This window comes from Diadema antillarum, unplaced genomic scaffold (assembly GCF_040938485.1).
Source record: "Diadema antillarum isolate AM-2024a unplaced genomic scaffold, OU_Dant_1.0 scf00000115, whole genome shotgun sequence".
Lineage (NCBI taxonomy): Eukaryota > Metazoa > Echinodermata > Echinoidea > Diadematoida > Diadematidae > Diadema > Diadema antillarum.
Genome location: NW_027271004.1, coordinates 2,633,559 through 2,653,130, shown reverse-complemented (window position 1 = coordinate 2,653,130; position 19,572 = coordinate 2,633,559). Strand labels below are relative to the sequence as shown.

At 37.4% G+C, this 19,572-nt stretch overlaps 1 protein-coding gene across 1 annotated transcript in view; it reads left to right on the top strand.

The window, feature by feature from the left end:
* LOC139719836 (uncharacterized) overlaps positions 1-19,572 on the top strand; it is a 341,386-nt gene that overhangs the window by 29,461 nt on the left and 292,353 nt on the right. Inside the window, exon 2 of the mRNA XM_071631222.1 lies at positions 18,858-18,982. Coding sequence (XP_071487323.1) covers positions 18,858-18,982 — 125 coding nt within the window. The remainder of the gene's footprint in view (positions 1-18,857; positions 18,983-19,572) is intronic.

Sequence of the window (19,572 nt, the reverse complement as noted above, 5' to 3'; positions counted from 1 at the left end):
AACGAAAATTCAACATTTTTTCACTTTTCTCGCAGAACAATAGAACACTCGACTTCTCTCTTTCAGAAGGCAAGGGGAATAGTACCGGTATTACCCTTTACATACGTCAGTAATAAGTCAAAGAAATAGGCACTTTACTCAAAAAGTAAAGTTTTGTGAAATTCTCTTTTTATTTTCCTTATATCGTTGTACGCATGTGACATCATACACTGTAGTAGTCTTCTCATCCAGCAGTGGGTGCGCAGATTCTTTAGAAAATTCATAAGTTTTAAACGGATTGTCCGATTTTCCCCAACTTTCACTGATGTGTTCTATAATTATTGTTGCATTCATTCAATCCATATGTTTATGAAGGTGAACTTGTCCTTTAAATAGTGCAGTCAAGGAGATGAACTACTCAATAACTAAAAGCCAATGTTTGGAATTGGAGCAAGTTGTATATTGCTTCTTACCTTTAAGTTGTATGCAAGCAAGACTTTTGAACATTTTTTTTTCCATTTCATCGGGAGGGGTACATTTTGAATATACATATGTGCATCATCTAAAGAAATATGATTTAGTAAGAAGAATTAGCATCTTAACGCTGATTTTCCTGAATTTACACTGTAATTTGTATTTTCTTCTAAAAAAGAAAGATGAAGCAAATTGACTTCCATACACGTGCAAAAAAAAAAGAAGAAAAACACAAACAGAGGAATGTCAACTAAATGCATTGTTTGATTGTACTGATTATGACGATTGATATTCACAAGTCATGAGAACCAGACTTTATTGTTTTTTATTTAATTTACCACGTGTAGTTTCACATATTTTCGCTGTTAGATGAGAGGGGGAGAGAAAAGAAAATCCCAGGGGTGATTTCCCCCTTTACTGATACTTCTCCGTCCTGCACTTTGGCATGGAACATTGGTCAACTCTGTCACCATGGCAATTATTTCGCTCTGTGTGAAGCATGGAAGTTCCAGGAATAATATAGAAGCCATGCTGTTTGATACAAAGATGGTTAGTCTCCATCCAGTACCTGTCACATTGTGTTTTGTGATATATTCTATGGCACGGAAAGATACATTGCCAACAGAAATAAAGGAATGTACATGTACATATTCCAGGATGCTATTACTTTGGAAATTGGAGTAAAGGCATCCTACATCAATTCTTGACCGTAGATGGCCGCTCTATAGAGCTGGTCATTTGATGCTGGTGTAGGCCTATTTCATTCTTTCAAACAGGAAAGGCTATATGATCTCCTTTGTTTGTTTGTTTGTTTGTTTGTTTGTTTGTTTTTTTTGGGGGGGGTGTTTATTGATATCTTTTTATTTCATCTTACCATGTATAAACGAGATGAGGCACCACACTTGTGGAACTCATTTTACATTGCATGAGTTGTCATATAAAATGATATATGTGAGCTAAAAAAAAAGGAAGATTGACTGTAGCAAGGAAGAGCCTGGAAAGGAGGCTAGCCACAATCCTAAAAGAGTCTCACAGTGGATGCACAGGTGGTGTTCTGTGACCTTCTGGTCTTGACCCATCCTGCTCATGACACCTGGTGAGCCAGAGGTCAAGGTTATCGTGGATCTCATATTCCGACAAATCCTATATCCTCAGCCCAACAAAAATTGCATTCTCTGAGGGCGGGTCGACATAGTGCTCAAGTTACACAAAATTCACTGTGGTATTTTGCAGATCATCCATGCATAGGCCAGCTTGTCAGATGTAGACTAGGAAAATGCACAGTGGACTTTTGCAAGATTAATGCTCGATTTCACTACGTGTGTCTATTATTTTGTATTGCTCTTAAAAGTTTGTTTTTATGGGAGACTTGTAGACACAAACATGTATATATATATATATATATATATTTTTTTTTTTTTTTTTTTTTTTTGGGGGGGGGGGGGGCATACCACTGTACTGTAGCTACTGGCATTTCATTCTGTATGAATAAGAACACTTTTTAGCCATAATAGCTTCAGATATGGAAATTATATTTTCCCTGAGTATAAGTTGTTGGCATTATGTGCTTCATGATATTTGCTCTGATTCAGGACAGGTGCTAGTTTCTTGAGTAAGGGGTTATTTTGTTGGGTTTTTTTTGCTTTATTGTGTTATGGCTTTCAGATCTTTGAGAAAACATGAGTAACTCTTGTCCACTCATTTGGATTGCATTACAATGTATTTTCAATTAGTGAGACACACACACAGACATACTTACTCTTGTTGAGCACTTCTTTTTATAATGGCCTTATTCCTATGACCTCTTTTGTTATGGATTATACAGTGCACGTCTGTACCTTCCAAACGGAGTCAGCTGTGAAAACAGATGTATATTCATAAGTCTTCTTTCTGTTTAATCTTAAAAATTGGAAAAAACAACAACATGGAAATCAGAAAAAATCATGTCAGAGTCAAAGCTCTTATTTCTTTGTAAGTGTAGGTTTACAATTGTATTGAGAAAGTATGATATATTTATCAACTTTATCGATTGAATGTTCACTTGTGCACCTCATTGCTGTGCTATGCAAAAGTTTGACTTCTCATGAAACACATTTGTCTAGTGCAGGTGTTGTGTATGTTTCATAGAAATAGTACAGTGTAGGCAAGACAGTAAAAGGGTTGTCTAGATAGCATAACAGTCAGTGCTGAGCTTGCAAAGATGGATGGGGGGGGGGGGGGAAGGAGTAGGGTAATTATGACTTCACATTTGTAACATTGAATCTGTGCCAAGTATTTATTTAAAAGTAAGTTTATGTCACTTTCTATTGAAAATCATTGCTTGCCTGAGTGTTTGCTACCATCTGCATCTATAGACAAAGTCCTGCAGAAATCAAGAGAACCTTTAACTTGAAGGTGGTTTCTACCTTCGAAACTCTTGAATAGTTTTGAAAAGATGTCTACAAAAACTCCCCACAAAGTTGTCTTTGTACATATGTAGCTCACAAAAAGTATCAAAGAGGAACATGATTTCATTATGTGGCAATGACTTTGTGAGATAAAACTTGCTTCAAGACCAAATAGTTGCTGAATGGGATGAATAGCAGAAGTGTTGGTGAAACGTTCTTCAGAAATAAGTTTATGTGTAATTTTGCATGCAATGTGTGGTCCCACAAGCCTTTCTCCATGTGTGTAGGTTCTAGAGTCCGTAGTCCTCAAGAACATTCAGTGGTGATACACACAAACACCCCTGGTCCACCAGTTCCCACCCAGATTCACATTACTTATGACACAGCCACTGAGTCATTCAGAACACATTTCCAGAAACTCTCTCTCTCTCTGCAGAAAATACAGATTTTGTACTATTTATTTTCTCTCCTTCCCACGCTGTACACAGGCTTTAAAAAAAGAGAAGAAAAAAGAAAGAGTCTGCTTGGTCTGTAGTCAACAAACACAGCTAGGTGTGAACCCAGACTAAACAAATCCTCTGTGACTTGTGTTTGGCACTCATGGTGAAAAGTGACTGGCATGTTGCTCAAGGTGACATCATATCATGGCCAAGTGGAAAACTAGCCCCAACAAGTTGAACCCAAAGAGCACGCCTAGGAATTTTGACATCTTCTACCTCTAGCCTTACACTTGGGCTCATCTCTCTACCAGTCGCAGCATGATTTACTCTTCCAATTACTGTACAGTCTTTCGCCAGAAGCGAAACTTCTCAACTCGCTGCGAAGTTAGGAGCTTGCAGTCTGCAAACATTATTTCTTTACCAGTGGGGACAGTGCGCGAGGGCACGTATTATCTATTGTGCAGATGTATGTTGTGATTGGATTGTGATGCTGTACGTCATGTATGGTTTGACCAGTTGAGCAGAGGAATCTCCCAAACCCGCAGTGACTTTTGGCGATTAGCTGCAGTGAATTTCAATATCATTCCAATTTTGGAGGTACACAATGTATCATCTTTATGTTTGCCCTATTTTAACGTGCCCCTCTGCAGCTCTGTTGATCCCCGCAGCCATATGCCCGCAGCATGTTCTTCCAGACTAACAGGATTTGGCATTGCAATAGATTATGAAGTCTGAATTGTAAAGTATGGGAAATCCAGAGTGAGTTAAAGAAGCTTTGCTTGAAGTGCTGGAAATGTAGGATACTCTTTGCAAAACATGAAGTTTTAGAAGACTTGTCAGCAATGATAGATTACTAGATGAGGATTTCATGTCTTGTCCAAGTTGTGTGCGATGAAAATTGTCATATTGAATAAAACAGCAAAAGTTTGTCCAAAATCATACAAATAATACTGTACATGCGTTGCCAGGTTCAGTACATGGAAAAGAAAGAAACATATCCTGAGAAGTGCGCACAATGCAATACTTGATTTTCCCTGGGCAAGGAAAGCTGTGATATTGTTTTATATCAAGCCCTAGATGTCTGCAGTCTAGTATGCTGGTCAGTAGTTCACAGATTGAAAACCCACTTCAGAACCCTGTTGACACATTAAAAAAAAAAATAGTTGTTTCCAAAAGTAGATTTTTGAAAATAAATTTGATACAAAAACTGTCAATTCTTTGGGATGGACACACACTTTAAAGGGTGTGTATAGTTCTGGTCGAGGTGAGGATTTAGCATTTAACGTTTTGCGAGATATTCAGAAACCACTCTTTGAGATGTCAAAGAGCATGCAACTCTAAATGGTATCAAAATTTTATTTGATGAAAATCGGTTTTGGAATGGCTGAGATATCCAACGACAAGGTGAAACAAAGAGATCCTAATAAAAGTTGTGGCCTGTTGCTTTTTATTATTATCATCACTTTTTTGGATATCTCAGCCATTTGAAAACCAATTTTTATCCAATAAACGTTGAATCCTTCTTAGAATTACATGCTCTTTCATATTTCATAAGAGGTTTCTCATTATCCCACATAGAAATGTTCAAAACATGAATCCCCACCTCAACCAGTACTTTACAGTCCCTTAAAAAAAAGAAAGAAAAATAACTATTGCAATCTGCATTGTATTTCTAAAGTTAGTCCACCAAGATCGAAAAAACAAAAACAAAAGAAAAATCTTGGCAATGATTTGTCTTGAACCATGCAAATGGTATGCAAATAAAATGTGATTTTTTTTTTTTGTGTGTGTGTGGGTGGGTGGGGGTGGATCTGATGATGCAGCTAGCCATGTTGGGGCCCCTGGGGTGAGGGTGCCAAGGATCATGTTCCAGTCATAGAGTTTACAGTTTTTGAGTGCTGTGCTTGTACAATAGCTATAAAGAGCAACCTTTTATCTTTTCTTTTTTTCCCCTTGTGTGAATGTTGGCAAACAATATTGATGTTTGCATCCGAAAACCATGAATTGTTATGTGTGACTAGGCCTCATGTGCAAGGTACATTGTAACTGTGATCAGTGTTGTAAAAACAGCAGTCACATTATCACTTCAACTAGACAACAAAGAAGATTTCTTTTTTTTTCTTTTTTCTTTTTTTTTTACATGGCTTTTCCATGCTCAGTGAATGCATCAGTCATGGTTGCACACACACAAAAAAAATTAGAGATGATTATTGGCCTCACAAGTGTCCTTATCACATGTATTCAAATTGTCACTGGTTTCTTTCATTGGGCATTAATACAGGAAGAATCATGCACATCAACTAGTTCTGAAGTTGCAACATTTAAGCAGTTATGACTGTTTTTAAAGAGCAAGGAGTTTAAATAGTGTGCTGAAATATCAGTTTAAAGAGAATGATATCCACCATCTTTATATGGGATCCGATTGTCTAATTGGAGGGTTTGAATCAATGCCATCATTGCCTTGTGTACTTTAATCTTTTTGAATGCATGTCACACTTCAGAATTCCTTATCTTTCATATTTTTGCCCCATTTTTATATGAATACAAATGTCAGTATCCTGTATGTTTGACTGTTGTAGTGCCATTCTCATTGCATTCAAAATAAATGTGTTTAATACATTGGATCACGGTCAGGATCGCTAACCAAAAAGTTTCTTCTTTTTTTTTTTACAGTGAGAAAGCTGAATCAAAAAGATGTGAACAGGATCGCGACCAAAATGTCGAAATCTTTGCAATGAGAGTGGCTCTATTGTTATCAGTGTGGAGTTTCCCTTTAACTGCAGCTAAAAAGATTAAGTCTCAGGATGAAGCTGCCCAAGCGGTAGACTTGACCACTCATGGATGAGAGTGACCAGTCAAAAACTTGACCTCCTGAAGTGTTGTGGCCATCTCTCTAATAGTAATATGGCCATGGTAAACAGGATCTCAAGTGCTGATGAAGCGTAATCAATGATGTGTTCAAATAAGCATGAAATTGATGGTAACCATGGGCAACCAACCATGTACCAATATTTAGTTCGATCTTTTTTTTTTCTTTTTTATTTGAATAGCTTTTCCTTTAGATTCATAATGATTCCAGAAAATTCAGTGAAGTTTCAGAAAGTTTAACTTTGTGGCCCTGATCGTTCCTGCTGTCGAGTAATCATAACAGCAAAGGATCATCCTTCAACTATCAACTAGTGAAACTCGATATCAAGTAATGATGACCCACCAGTGCGGTTTTCATTCCTTCCAGTGCTGTCTGATTAAAGCTGAGTTTTACAGTTGCCTACTCTTGTTTCCCTTTCTTTAGTTTTAATCTCATCAAATAACGAGAGGGAATAAACTACAGCTTGTTACTCCCGCACTCAGCAAGGTGAACACCATAGCATGTTCTCTACTAATTCTCTGCCAAATATCGGACGAAATCTAGAGGCTTTGCAGTCTGATGCTCTTCTGTGAGGGCTGGAATTCAATCAGATGCAAACACCATTTTGTTTGATGTATTCCAGACATTAAAAAAAAAAGATAGAGAAAAGCCTGGACAAGTGTGAATGCACAGCCCATTGCCTGAAGCAGCTTAGATCCGGTGACGATTAGAAATTCACGACTTACAAATATTTGCGCACACTCGAATCTGTTTGTCCACCGATAAGGCACATCCTAACCAAGTGGCTTATGCAGATTCATATTCTACACATATTTTGTGTGCATGTGTGTGTATGCAGGGAATAATTTTTACTTTTTAGATTTGATTAGCAGTTTTGATCAATGGAAAAATACTTTTAACAAAGTTATGGACAGTTCCATTAAAGAAACCTGCTACACACAAGAAATTTTGTTCAGCAATCATATAAAAAAAAAATGTGTAGCAGATTGCTATGTGATACCAGGAAAATTATTCCCTGATATGTGTGTGTGTGTGTGTGTGGTGTTAACTCTAGAAGTGTGGAGTCCCTGGTACTCTATTTAGTGAGTTGGATTACAATAGTTCTAGATTCTGATAATGAAGGGATGATATCATAAAAGTTTGAAGAAAATTGTGCAATCCATCCCAAAGTGGTATGAATTATTAATTTTTCATTTACTTGATTTGGGGGAAATTCATGATGTTACAGTGGTGAAACAGTTCAAAGAATACTATTAAAGGGAATTTCACAAATAAAAAAAATCATTCCTTTTGGACACATGACAAATGTTTTAGCGTTCTGCTTGTCTTCTTGCATTCTCTAGATCCATACATGTGTGGGAAATCTTTCCCTGTAAGAAGCAGAAGGACACTGATACCAGGCATGGTTTTGTTCTATCTGTTTGATTTCCACTTGGAGATGAATGGATGTTTTTACTACATTCTTCCTCATCATTTGCAGCCATACTGCATAAAATATCAATGGAATGTCAAAAAAGTACTTATGATAAATTGATGGCAAGATTGATTAAATCTTCATCAAAAACACCGCTGATCATAATTCCCAAATCCCTTTGTCCATTGAAAGCTGCTAATACAAATTTGCAACTACAGAGTTGTGCAGTAAAGTTTGAATGCAGTGAGAATATAGATACAGATGTATATTATTTTTTTCAGGGAATATCTCACATTGGTTTTCACACTACCAAATTTCAGAAATCTCTAGCACTCGAGTATAGAGACATTGACGTATTTCCCTTTATTGAAGATTTACTTTCTTAAGAGCGTTAATAGAAACAGCTTTCAAATGAATACACTTTATCAAAATGTCTCATTTGAACCACATATTCTCACTTTACCTGTCAGAATCTAATGGGTGCCTTAGTTTTGCCTGTAATGCTGCTCAGAACTGACATTGATAGAGCGCGGATAAAACTGCGGGATTTTCTCCCACAAACAAAAACATATCGGAGACACACACGACACACGCGCTGGAATGTGCAGCGGAAATCTCAGGACGACATTTTGCGAGACCCCAGAGTTAACGAGAGGGTGTGGACAGAACAGTCCACAAGTGGTTTGTAAATGTCATCCTGGACTGTGATCTACAGAAATCATATATTCATCAAAACATTTGCTTTGGAAAAAAAAAAAGAGAGAGGAAAAAAAAAATTCTCGGTATAATTTGGACAGTGAAATAGAAGCAAAGAGATGATTGAAATCTGCGAGTGAAACGGGTCGAGTAACGAGACAGTTTTGAAAGTTCTCATCTGTCTATGTCAGAATCCATCCCGTGATGATGTGGTTTCTTGCATCATATGAATCCTTGTCCTTCTCCTTCTCCTCCTCGTCTAACCAGCTAGCTGTCCATCAATGTCGGGGAATGATTAGGAGAGGTTTCATGTGGCCACCAGAAAATATATTTCTCATCTGTCATATTCATGTTTTTCTAATTCCTCATCAGTTTCAAACATTCAATATATATATACTCCAAATTGTTCTATTTTTGGTCCCTTGCCCCCCCCCCCCCATACAGTGCATGTTGTGTGTGGTCCATGCATTTGTCTGCTTATCCTATATGTTTGTCATTTTGCCTGGCTGACAAAGATTCTGCTGAAATTGAAATCTCTGGCCCCTCTTGACTCCATATATATATATATATATATATATTATATATATATATATATATATATATTATATATATATATATATATTTTTTTTTTTTTTTAAAGAATCACTTGAATGTAAAACTTCATGTCCTTTGTGTCTCTCACCATCTGTAAAGGCATTCCAAAGTTCTCCCAAAACTGTAAGGGATTATTGAGTTTGGTTATTTGTGAAGATGTGCAAAAATGTCAATTCATATGATGTACAGCGAATAATGGGCGTACAGGTAAATGTTTCTTTTGAGAAAATTTGACGTAGCAGCATTCTTACACACATGGACCACACATGCCAACCATGTCAAAATGTCACTGAGATTGTGTATTTAAAAAAAAGATTGTTTTGCCAGTGATAATGACAGCTTACAACTCATGTTACTTGGAATTGACCAATGTCCTATTTCTTTGGACACACAAACATTGAAAGCCATCTAGAGATGGAATATTTTTTGGGGGGCCATTTTGCCTGTGACGAAGATTCTGCTAGGATAGAAAGTTCAGGCCCCTCTTAAATCCAAAATATTTTTTCGAAAGGCAGATTTAAAGCTTCCCCTGTGAAATTTAGCTTCCGTATGCATCCACCACCTCTCCTTAAATTACCACTCCGGAATATTAAAGGGATGGCATAGTTTCGGTTGAGAATGGGTTTGAGGTTTCCAGCGTTTTTTTTTGTTGTTGATAATTTATATATATATATATATATATATATATATATATATATATATATATATATATATATATGATGAGAAACCTCTTAGGAAATATGAAAGAGCATTAATTGAAGGCTTCTTAACATTTCAAGAAGTGGTTTCAAAATATCTTGCAAAAAGCTAAAAGCTGAATTCTTACCTCATCCAAAACTAAACCATCCCTTTAATGTTGAAGTTTCATGAGGACTCAATGGATACAAAGTACAGTGACCGCCATGTTCAAAATATAACTGGGGCCCCCACACAGTGCTCTCAAAACACTCATTGACCCAGTGCAGGTGAGAACATGGTTCTGATGTCAAAACATGTCACTTCAATTCCAATCCACATTCAGTTTGCTCTATCAGCTTTATCAATTTAACAGCAACTGATGGAAACCTCATATATATATTTCTTTTTCCACAAATGAAAGAAAGCACCACCAATGAATATGGGAAATCTGCTGTGGAAGAGTCTCATTTATCAGTGCCAGGAGATGCAAGTGTTGTCACAAGTTTAGCAGATGCTTTTTCTAGGTGCCAATTGCCACCTGTCTCGGCGGATGTTGGGGACAGAGGAACACTGCCTTCGAGGGAGGAGGATTGTAGATATGTCCTGGGATGGAGCAGCAGCGACCTTGTTACACTGAATTATTGAAAGAGTTAGAGTAGGCGTTTTCACATCAGCCCGATAAAAATCCAAGCTCGAGATATTTTTCGCGATCGCAAATTAGCGCGCTATTTCATTTCCCATTCACATCAGCCCGAACATTATCAAATAGCACGCTAGTTCGCATTAATTATCATGCTATTTCGGAAATTTCCCGAGTTGACTCGAGAAATTTTCGCGATCAATTAGCGCGCTAATTTGTATTCACATTATCAAATAGCGCGCTATTTCGTGAGCGGGTTAATTTCCCAAGTCAGAAAATAGCGCGCTACTTCGATACATCGGGCTGATGTGAAAACGCCTAATGCGAGCAATTTAATTCTGGTGATGATTTGTCTTGTGTGTAGATCTGTACATACCAGTATAGTACATCTGTTAAAAGACAAAACAAAATAACAACATACAGACTGTAGTGTGTAGACTATAGTTAGGTTCACATGCTACTGTAAAAGTGGTTTCTTTCGCGGTGGTTTTATTTTCCATGCTTTTCGTGCTTTGAGGTTGAACCGCGAATTTAACATCACGCGAAAATGTTTGGAACTCGTCGCTTGTTACATCGCTGTCATTACCGACTGCGAATTTAAACACACGCGAAAAAGTCAGCACCGATGGAAACCGCGAAAGTTTCTGTACGCGAAAGAAACCACTTTTACAGTACCTGGTATTCCTAAACTTTAAGTTTAGGTCGAAAACTTAACTCTCGGTGATTAGCTTGTAGTTTAGCACTGAGTGGACGCACTCGAAAGTTAGCAATCCTAAAGTTTAGTCGATAATTAGAACCACAAGACGACATCTTAGGGTTTTCGCTCTCTCCACGAGCCACGGGGGAGGGGGGGTTGGGGTGGGGGTCGGGGGGGGGGGGGTCCCCACTCGTAGTTTCGCTCCATGTGGACCAAATAATCAACGAGCTTGTGAGTTAGCATGAACTTCGCTTCTCGTTAGCATCCGGGTCAACCTTCAGCAGCGCTATTTTGTATGGGTATAAGGTCATCTAGCAAAGACTCTGCACTTCCAGTGTAATATCATTGAGTGGAATTTTCTCTTGTAAGTTGTAACTTAAAGTTTAGGTGCCAGGTGAACCCGCATCATGAATTAATGAGTGGAGCTAATCATTGAGAGTTAAGTTTTCGACCTAAACTTTACAGTTTAGGAACAGCATAAGTTTCAAGTTTCAAGTTTATTTAACCAATTCATTAAACATTTGACATTTTACAAAAGGATACAGCATTAAGAATAATGAATGGTTTGGGACCCCAAAAGTAGCAGAGCTTGTAAAAAAAAGGGGTCCCGGATAAACATATAAAACAAAACATACTAAAGTTTTAAACATATTAACAAGAAGTATAATGGTAACATATTTGCATAGCACAGATGCAACACAAGCACACACACACACACACACACACACACACACATTCAATCACACAAACACGTGTCACAGAAACGCTCATGCACATACATGTAGTTCACATGAAATTGCAGAAAGATACTTTGTATTTTACTATACTTTTAAATTCAGCTTCCCTGATCAATTCTTGTTTTACAAATTTCCCTAACTTATTTCATCTTTGCAGGTCATATGAGGGAAACCATTTTTGATTTATGTTCTTTCTCACTCTCTGTCTCTTTTTCTTTGCTTGCTCTCTAGCTCCCTCATCAAATGTAGAAATATCAACAGGGCACAAATCATATCTAATGATACAATGCTTGTTTATGGTGGTCAACCTATTTCAACTGGACGAGCCAGAGGGTCGGTGTTTGACATTGGGGAGTAATTCTAAACATGACAATAAACACATCTGATTCTTCTGCTTTGCTGGCTGGTCAGCCGAGGCCAAGACTTGTACTCTTCTCTTGCAGCGTCATATCTGCAGGTATTTTTATTGCCTTTCAATGTGATGTCCTTTCCCTATAGACTCAGCTATTTTTAGAGTGATAAATTGAGAAGGTACAGCATATTATGTTTATTTCACATACATTGTACATTATGGCAACCGGAGGTCGATTTGTGCACATCTCTGCACTGAAATTGTTTTGAGATGAGCACAGTATGAAACACATTATGATGTAATACGTCACAGGTGCACTGCAAGCTACATATGTGTTCAATAGATATATCTTTATAGCAAGGCTTGACATTATTCGTGGTCCATTGGCCCGGGACCACCAATATTAGATGTTGGGCCACCACTTTGAGGAAAAGAGGTTTTAACCCATATTAATGCTGTCCACAGCAAGCGAATGATATATTGATCTGAATTTTCTGACTCTATTTACTATCAGTGCAGCCTTCTATGTGATTTGACAGGAGTAATATGTATGGATGAGATAGGAGGGTATATTACCAAGTGTCCAATGTTTTGCCTGTGTCAACATTTAGAAATTGTGAACTATGCTCTTGTTGAAATGTTTTGTTTTTAATAGACGGATAGAGAAGGAGGAGGGAGATGAGAGAAATGGTTAGCAAAACAAAGAAGAAAAAAAACTGGTAGGGTAGTGGGGGTATGGTTGGGAGAGGGGGATGGGTCTTATGAAGTCATTTGTGTACCATGAAGAGCCCAATAGAAAAATTTGCCTCATCTTTAACCCACTGAGCGTCGACGGTCTGATTTTGCTACCATGCCCATTTCCCATAGACCCCTGTTCGAGTATACTCGCGCCTCGTCCTCAACGGGTTAACAAGTCCATTTGTACCAGTACTTGGCTTCCAGTATTTCGCCATTGACGAGTCAAACACCTTACCTAGAACTATTTACAACACAAGTTACAGAAAATATCATGGGTAACCTTTCCTCTTACAAACCTTTGCTCATTTGAAGTATAGAAATGAAGACCACTTCACTCCAGTTTGGAAGTTATTACAAATAAAATCTGTTTGGATAAATAATATTTATATATTTTTTTCTGTGTTGAAAAATCTTTAATGACGTCTCAGGAGCTTGCTGTGGGGGGAAAAACACCGAAAAATATAAAATGTAGATACCGCCTTCTTGCGAAAGTCTAAGCATACAAAGTTCAAGTGCCAATAAACCAAGCTTGCTTCTCAAGTATGTAATTTCACCGTGTCCTAGACAATTTTCCCAGGATAGGGGCTCCCTTGATCTGTCATGATTTGAACAGGAGTACAAATATTTTTTCTGTTTTTTTTTTCTTCTTGGAGGGGTGAATGTGGGCTTCCGTAGAGAGCCCATCATGTCCATTCCGAAACAGACCACCTGACTTTCGGAATGTGGCTGTGTTCATACACAGACTTCTTGGGTACTACATGTATTTGTTCAGGGAATCCCATCTTGCTGTGATTTTTTTTTCTTTCCAAAAGGAAATATTATGTAAGAGATAGAGGAAAAAAAAACACAGATTCTAATGAAATGCAATTAACAGGGAACTCCCCACCCCTCCCAAAAAAAATCAACCAATCAAACAAACAAACAATCAAACAACCAAATAAACAAACACATATATTTGGAATCAGCAAATCCTGAAAGACTAGTGATACACTCAGAAAGAGATTGAAAAAAACAAACAGGACATTTCATTCAGTAGTTATGAGTATTGAAGTTTCAGATAGACATACTTTTGGTTTGCAGGCCATGGAGTCTGTCGCACAGCTGTTACTACAGTATGTGGCAGTATTGTTGGCATTTATAGCGAGACTCGTATCAAAGTTGGAACTCTCTATAACTCTGAACATGTTTAACAGTGCATTTCAGAAATGCAATTACTGTAAAACCAGAAATATTTGCGGCGTGAAATATGCGCAAATCGGAGCCGATACCCTTTTTCCCTGTATGAAAGTTCTCGAATTGCTAACTGGCATTCAGTGCATAAGTGTACAGACAAGAACGTCTGCGTACATTCTAATTTTGTGAATCTTGGCTCCTCGAGAAATTTGTGAGAATTTCATGTTTTACAGTACATGATACAAGGAAGTTATTTTGTAAGTGTGAAATTCCTCGTGGTAATCTCATACTGGCCTCATGTTGAGTACATCTTGCAAATTTGCTTCACCAAGCCATTTTCTCTGCATTTTCCCCCTTTTTTTTAATATACCCACATTTTGATCTGCATGTTTGCTTTTCTACACTGTGTGTTTGCACATATGGAAGTATAGTGAGGTCGGGTTGGTTCTCATCGTAGTGAAAATTTTAGAAAAAAAAATAAAGTGGTTTTTTTTTTTTAATATGTGGCTACCATATTGATTAGTTTTAGCTTCTGCTTATTCTAAGTCTAAGCCTTCTGGATACATAGAAATACTGTTTGCCACATTGATTTCTTTCCCTTGGGATTGCTGAAAATAGTTTAAAGGGAAAGGTCATCTGTGGGAGAGAATTGAAACTCCCGGAAATATAACAGTAAGCAGGAGCTTGGGACAATCTGGCTTCAAGCCATAGCATAGACTGTAACACAGAAACATTCATGGCGTGGAACTTTTACGAATTTGAGTCGACAGCGTTTTTTTGCAGCAGGGAACTTTCGCGAATTCTACTGGCATTCAGTGCATTGTGTGAAGAAAAAATGTGTGCATATTACTTTCGCAAAGCTTGGTTCCCTGTGCAATTCGCAAAAGTTTGATGCACTTGCAAATTTCTGGTTTTACAGTAAATTACAATTCCATACTGTATTAAAGTATAATTTTTATAACAAACAAAGTACTGAATATTATCAGATGAACAGAATGTTAGAATTCTTCTCAAAATCAAATATAGAATAGGAAAGTTTTACAGTTTTTAAGTTTAACATGTTTTCACATTATAAGTTTTCACATGTTTTCACATAATAGTGTGTGTGTGGGGGGGGGGGGGGTGGTGCTGATATCATAACTTCACAACCCTTCCCTTGATCTGTACAAAAATTTTACAGAAATCATATTTTGATCCATGATTTAATAAAGTAATTACAAAGTCAGTGTAAAGTTAGATTGAAATACAGTCATCTGATCCTGTATTTAAAAAAAAAAAAGAAGAAGTGGGAATGTATAGTGGCTGTAGTGGAGATTTCTGCTTAGGTCAGTTTAAGACATGTGGCACTATGACATCATCTCATCTAATCTGCATATTTATGTTTGCTACTGAAATCACAGTGTCTTATTTCAGGTCTGATTTTGATAAAACTGACACCTTTCCATCTGATGTTTCTCCTTTATCACAGCCAACTTGAAATATGGAGTGAAATTGGACTTTCAATTGTGAAGATTTGTTCTTTTCCCTCTTTTTAAAAAAACCCCAAGGAATTGAAGTGAGGAAAATGTGAAAAGACACTGATGTCAATGTTCATGTACACCAAAGTACAGAAACAAGTAATAGCAAATTTTAAAAAGGAGAAAAAAAATTAACAAGTTGAGCTGCCAGTAGTGTTATGCGGGTCACGCCTCTCGCCTCCATTATGTGCCAAAAAACCGAAAAGAAAAAAAAAGTTTCCAAATAAATCAGTGGTGTCGATGAAGTAACCCACCTGCCAAATTGATGTCATTATTAGGGTGACGGAGTGACACATATGCCGCAACAATTCACAATGGAATTGACGTAAATGGCACAATTTTTCACTTTTTGTGGCAGCCAAAAAGTGGGCTGCTGCCAGCTCCTCAAATTAACATTTGTCATTGGGGAATCATGACTGGGTGAATGTGATAGAAAAAGTGATAAGCCTGGGTAGTTCTATTTTCCAATATAGTTTTATATTTCTCTCTGTCTGTCTGTCTGTCTGTCTGTCTGTCTGTCTGTCTGTCTGTCTCTGTCTTTCTCTCTCTCTCTCTCTCTCTCTGTATATCTATTTCTTCTTGTTTCTTTTTAGCTGAAACTATTTCTCCGATCTGAGAATGTGTCGTGAACTTTGAGTACTTCAGAGCTTGCATGATTTTCTGTTTGTTTGTCTGTTTTTAACAAATCCCAAGCATTGTATGGTAGTGGTCCGGGCAAATATAGGCCGTGGAATGATTGTTCGGGTCTCTGTTATCTGACATTTTGTGATTGAACTGGGTATTCATTCATTCATTCATAAATGTGCTTACTGCTCGGCTAGCTTTCAGGGAGAAAGCTCCCATTTCATACTGTCTCAGAGAATGATCATCCCACTCGGTGCATCAGACATTGTATTTTGTATCTAAAAAGAAAAAAAAAAAGAAACCTAAAACAAACTTTAAAGACTTTCATGTTTTCAAGCTCACTTAATCTATTTCTTTGTCAAAAACAAAAACAAAACAAACAATCAAAAAACATTTATGCCCAAACAGATGTCTTCCCTGATTGCTTTTGTTTCAGAGTGAATGTAAAAGTTTGCACTTACTGCTCATAAGCAAATTTTGCTATGTTTCATGTTAAGAAAGATGTTTAAAATTTAGGAGATATAGTCAAGGGCACAGAAATTACTGTTGTAGTATATTGCACATCAACATACATACAGTATTTATCTACAGTTTACGTGAACAAGGTATACATGTGCATCTATGTGTCTGTTTCTATGTATGGATCAATGAATACTAGTAATGTATATACTGTACAAGCTTTTATTTTCGCAAATTAGAAGGTCACAGACATTTTCGCGAGATGTTGTTTTCGCGAATTGACACCGATGCTACAATGTATCTTGCATGCAATGTTACTCTAATGTATGGCGACATTTTGCGTGTTGTTAAATTTGCGATCCAACTGTGATTTGCGAAATTCGTGAAAATTAAACCCTCGCGAAAATTACCACTTATACAGTATATGGATTGGATAGATAAATTGATGTATGTGTGTTTGCACGTTTGTGTGTATGTGAACGTATGGGTTTGTGTAGCTTTTCTAGACATATTTTGAGATATCACACTGTGTCTCTGTACAAGCTACAGTATAGTGCACCTTGGGATCCTCCTGGACTGTTGGTATTTTGAAACCCACCTTGCCATCCACATTGTTACGAGTGCGGTGACTCACCATCCCCACACCTACGCAAACACTGGCCAGGAATTTCCCAAGTAGCCCAGAACAAGCAGTCTAGTGCTGTGTGTACAAGAAGTCTTTTGAAGTGTAAGGAAGGATTTTCTACTGACATAACCCCCCCCCCCCAAACACTTCATCTTTTTCTTTTCTGATCTACTCGATACCCAATACCCGAAGTCAAGAAGTCAGAAGGCGTGGGCCGGAGAATGGGTGCGAGGCGTGCGTCACTAAGCCCCCCCATGTCAAACTTTTGGATTTCACTCCTGGATCAACCCAAACAAAAAACACGGCCTCAGACCAGGGGTTCAGTATGGCTGCTCCAGTTTTGTTAAGTTTAGTTTAGTTTACATGTCTAGGGTTTAGTTGCAAATGCAAAATATCGTATGGTAATTCTTGTTTTCACATCACCTCCAGTTCTGTGGCATTAGCACATTTCTGAGTCATACGTTATGGCAGATTCTGACAATACTTTAAAAACAAATTTTACAAAGAAAAAGAAAGACATTATGGTGAAGAAAATGAAACACCCCTCACAAATCTCTACCAAAAATGTTTTTGCAGTTTCAGTATTTTAGTATAATCTTGCAGGAAAGACATTTTTTTTTTTGTCTTGTTGCATTTCTTATAAAACAGGGATGTTTAGTCACAACCACAAAGTTATGCCCTCATTTATCCTGCAGTCTTTAAATCATTTTGATGATTCTTCGATTCACTTTATTTTTACATTTTTCTTTCTTACAATTTCCGCATCTGATAAAATAAACATGAATGAGGAATGCAAGAACAGTGCATAAACATAGGAACAGTACAGGGGAAAAAAAAAGTACTTCAACATTATGACAAAGACTACATCCTACAAGACGAGAACAGATAATTCAGTATATGGCAGGGTCATTAGCCCAATGAGGACGGACTGATTTTGCTACAACACACATTTCCAATAAATAAACACTTGCCTGAGTATACTCGGGTCTCGTCCTCAATGGGTTAACACCATTTGTCTTTCTATATAAGTCCAGTCCTAAGATTTACTGCTAAAGATGATTAGATTAAGGGGATAGTACAGTATTGGTGGAGATGAGAATTGGGCTTTTAACTTTTTGCGAGATACCAAGAAAACACGTACAAAATAGTACAGAGCATACCATTTTAAGAGGAATTCAAAGTTTATTTGATGAAAATCGGGTTTGGAATGACTGAAACATCCAAAAACAAAGAAAAATAAAGCGATCATAATAAAGTGTGGGTCCCACACTTTACTAGAATCGCTCTGTTTTGGATATCTCAGCCATTTCAAAACCAATTTTCATCAAATAAACGTTGAAACATCCAAAAACAAAGTAAAATAAAGCGATCATAATAAAGTGTGGGTCCCACACTTTACTAGAATCGCTCTGTTTTGGATATCTCAGCCATTTCAAAACCAATTTTCATCAAATAAACGTTGGAATTCCTCATGGAATTACATGCTCTTTCATATTTCATAAGAGGTTTCTCATTATCTTACCAAAAAAATATTAGAAACCTGAAATTAGGTCTCAACCAAAACTAAACGATCCCTTTAATGCAACACAAAGCTAGAAAAACTACTGAGGACAAAAGACACATTTGAAGCAAGTGCATGTGAGGTACACATATATGATGAATGCAGCTTTATAGAATTTTTATGTCTTTATGGACAAAAAAAAGGTTGATATCAGAAGCTTTAAAATTCCATCTTACTCTTCTCAAATCTTGATTCCTTTACAGAGGAGCATGGGCTGGAGTTTACCAAACCCGCCTGCTTTGATGCCCTCCACCTCATCCGCTGGAAGATCCAGTACATCGTGCTCCAATACAAGCAGAAGCGCCTCTACCACTGTGACAATAAGCAGGTAACTTAAGGAGCGGGTGTAGCTGTTGGGCCAGGCAAAATGTTGATTACTTTTACAAGACCTGTACTAAAAGCGCTTGCCAGATTGCCTGGGGCAAGTGTTATGGAACAATGAGAAAAAAAAAATCTTGGCCGAATTGGGCAAGCAAAAAGTTTTGAAGTCACCTCTTTTTAACTTCTCCCCCTTTCAAAGCTCACGAAGTCAACCATACAAGAGCCCACAGATGAAGATTGTTAAGTTATGCAACGCACTTAAATTTCATTTCAGCAACTTTCCAACACTCGCTTGGTAAGCAAAGAAGCCCCAATGCAATGCAACACCAACGTGTGCCATTTATTCAAATGATTGTGTTTTATAAGGCCGTTGATTTTCTGTATCATTTTCGTATATTTTTGGACTTCTTTGCGGGCAAGTAAAATACATGCTCGGGCAGTTATTGTGCAGCAATTTGAACATCTGCTTACCCGACTGGCAAGTGGTAAAAAAAAAAAAAAAAAAAAAAAAAAAAAAAGTTATGTAGCACCCTGCTTGTATACTCATGCCAATCAAAAGTTTGAAGGCGGTATTTAGGAATCAACATGCCATTAGAT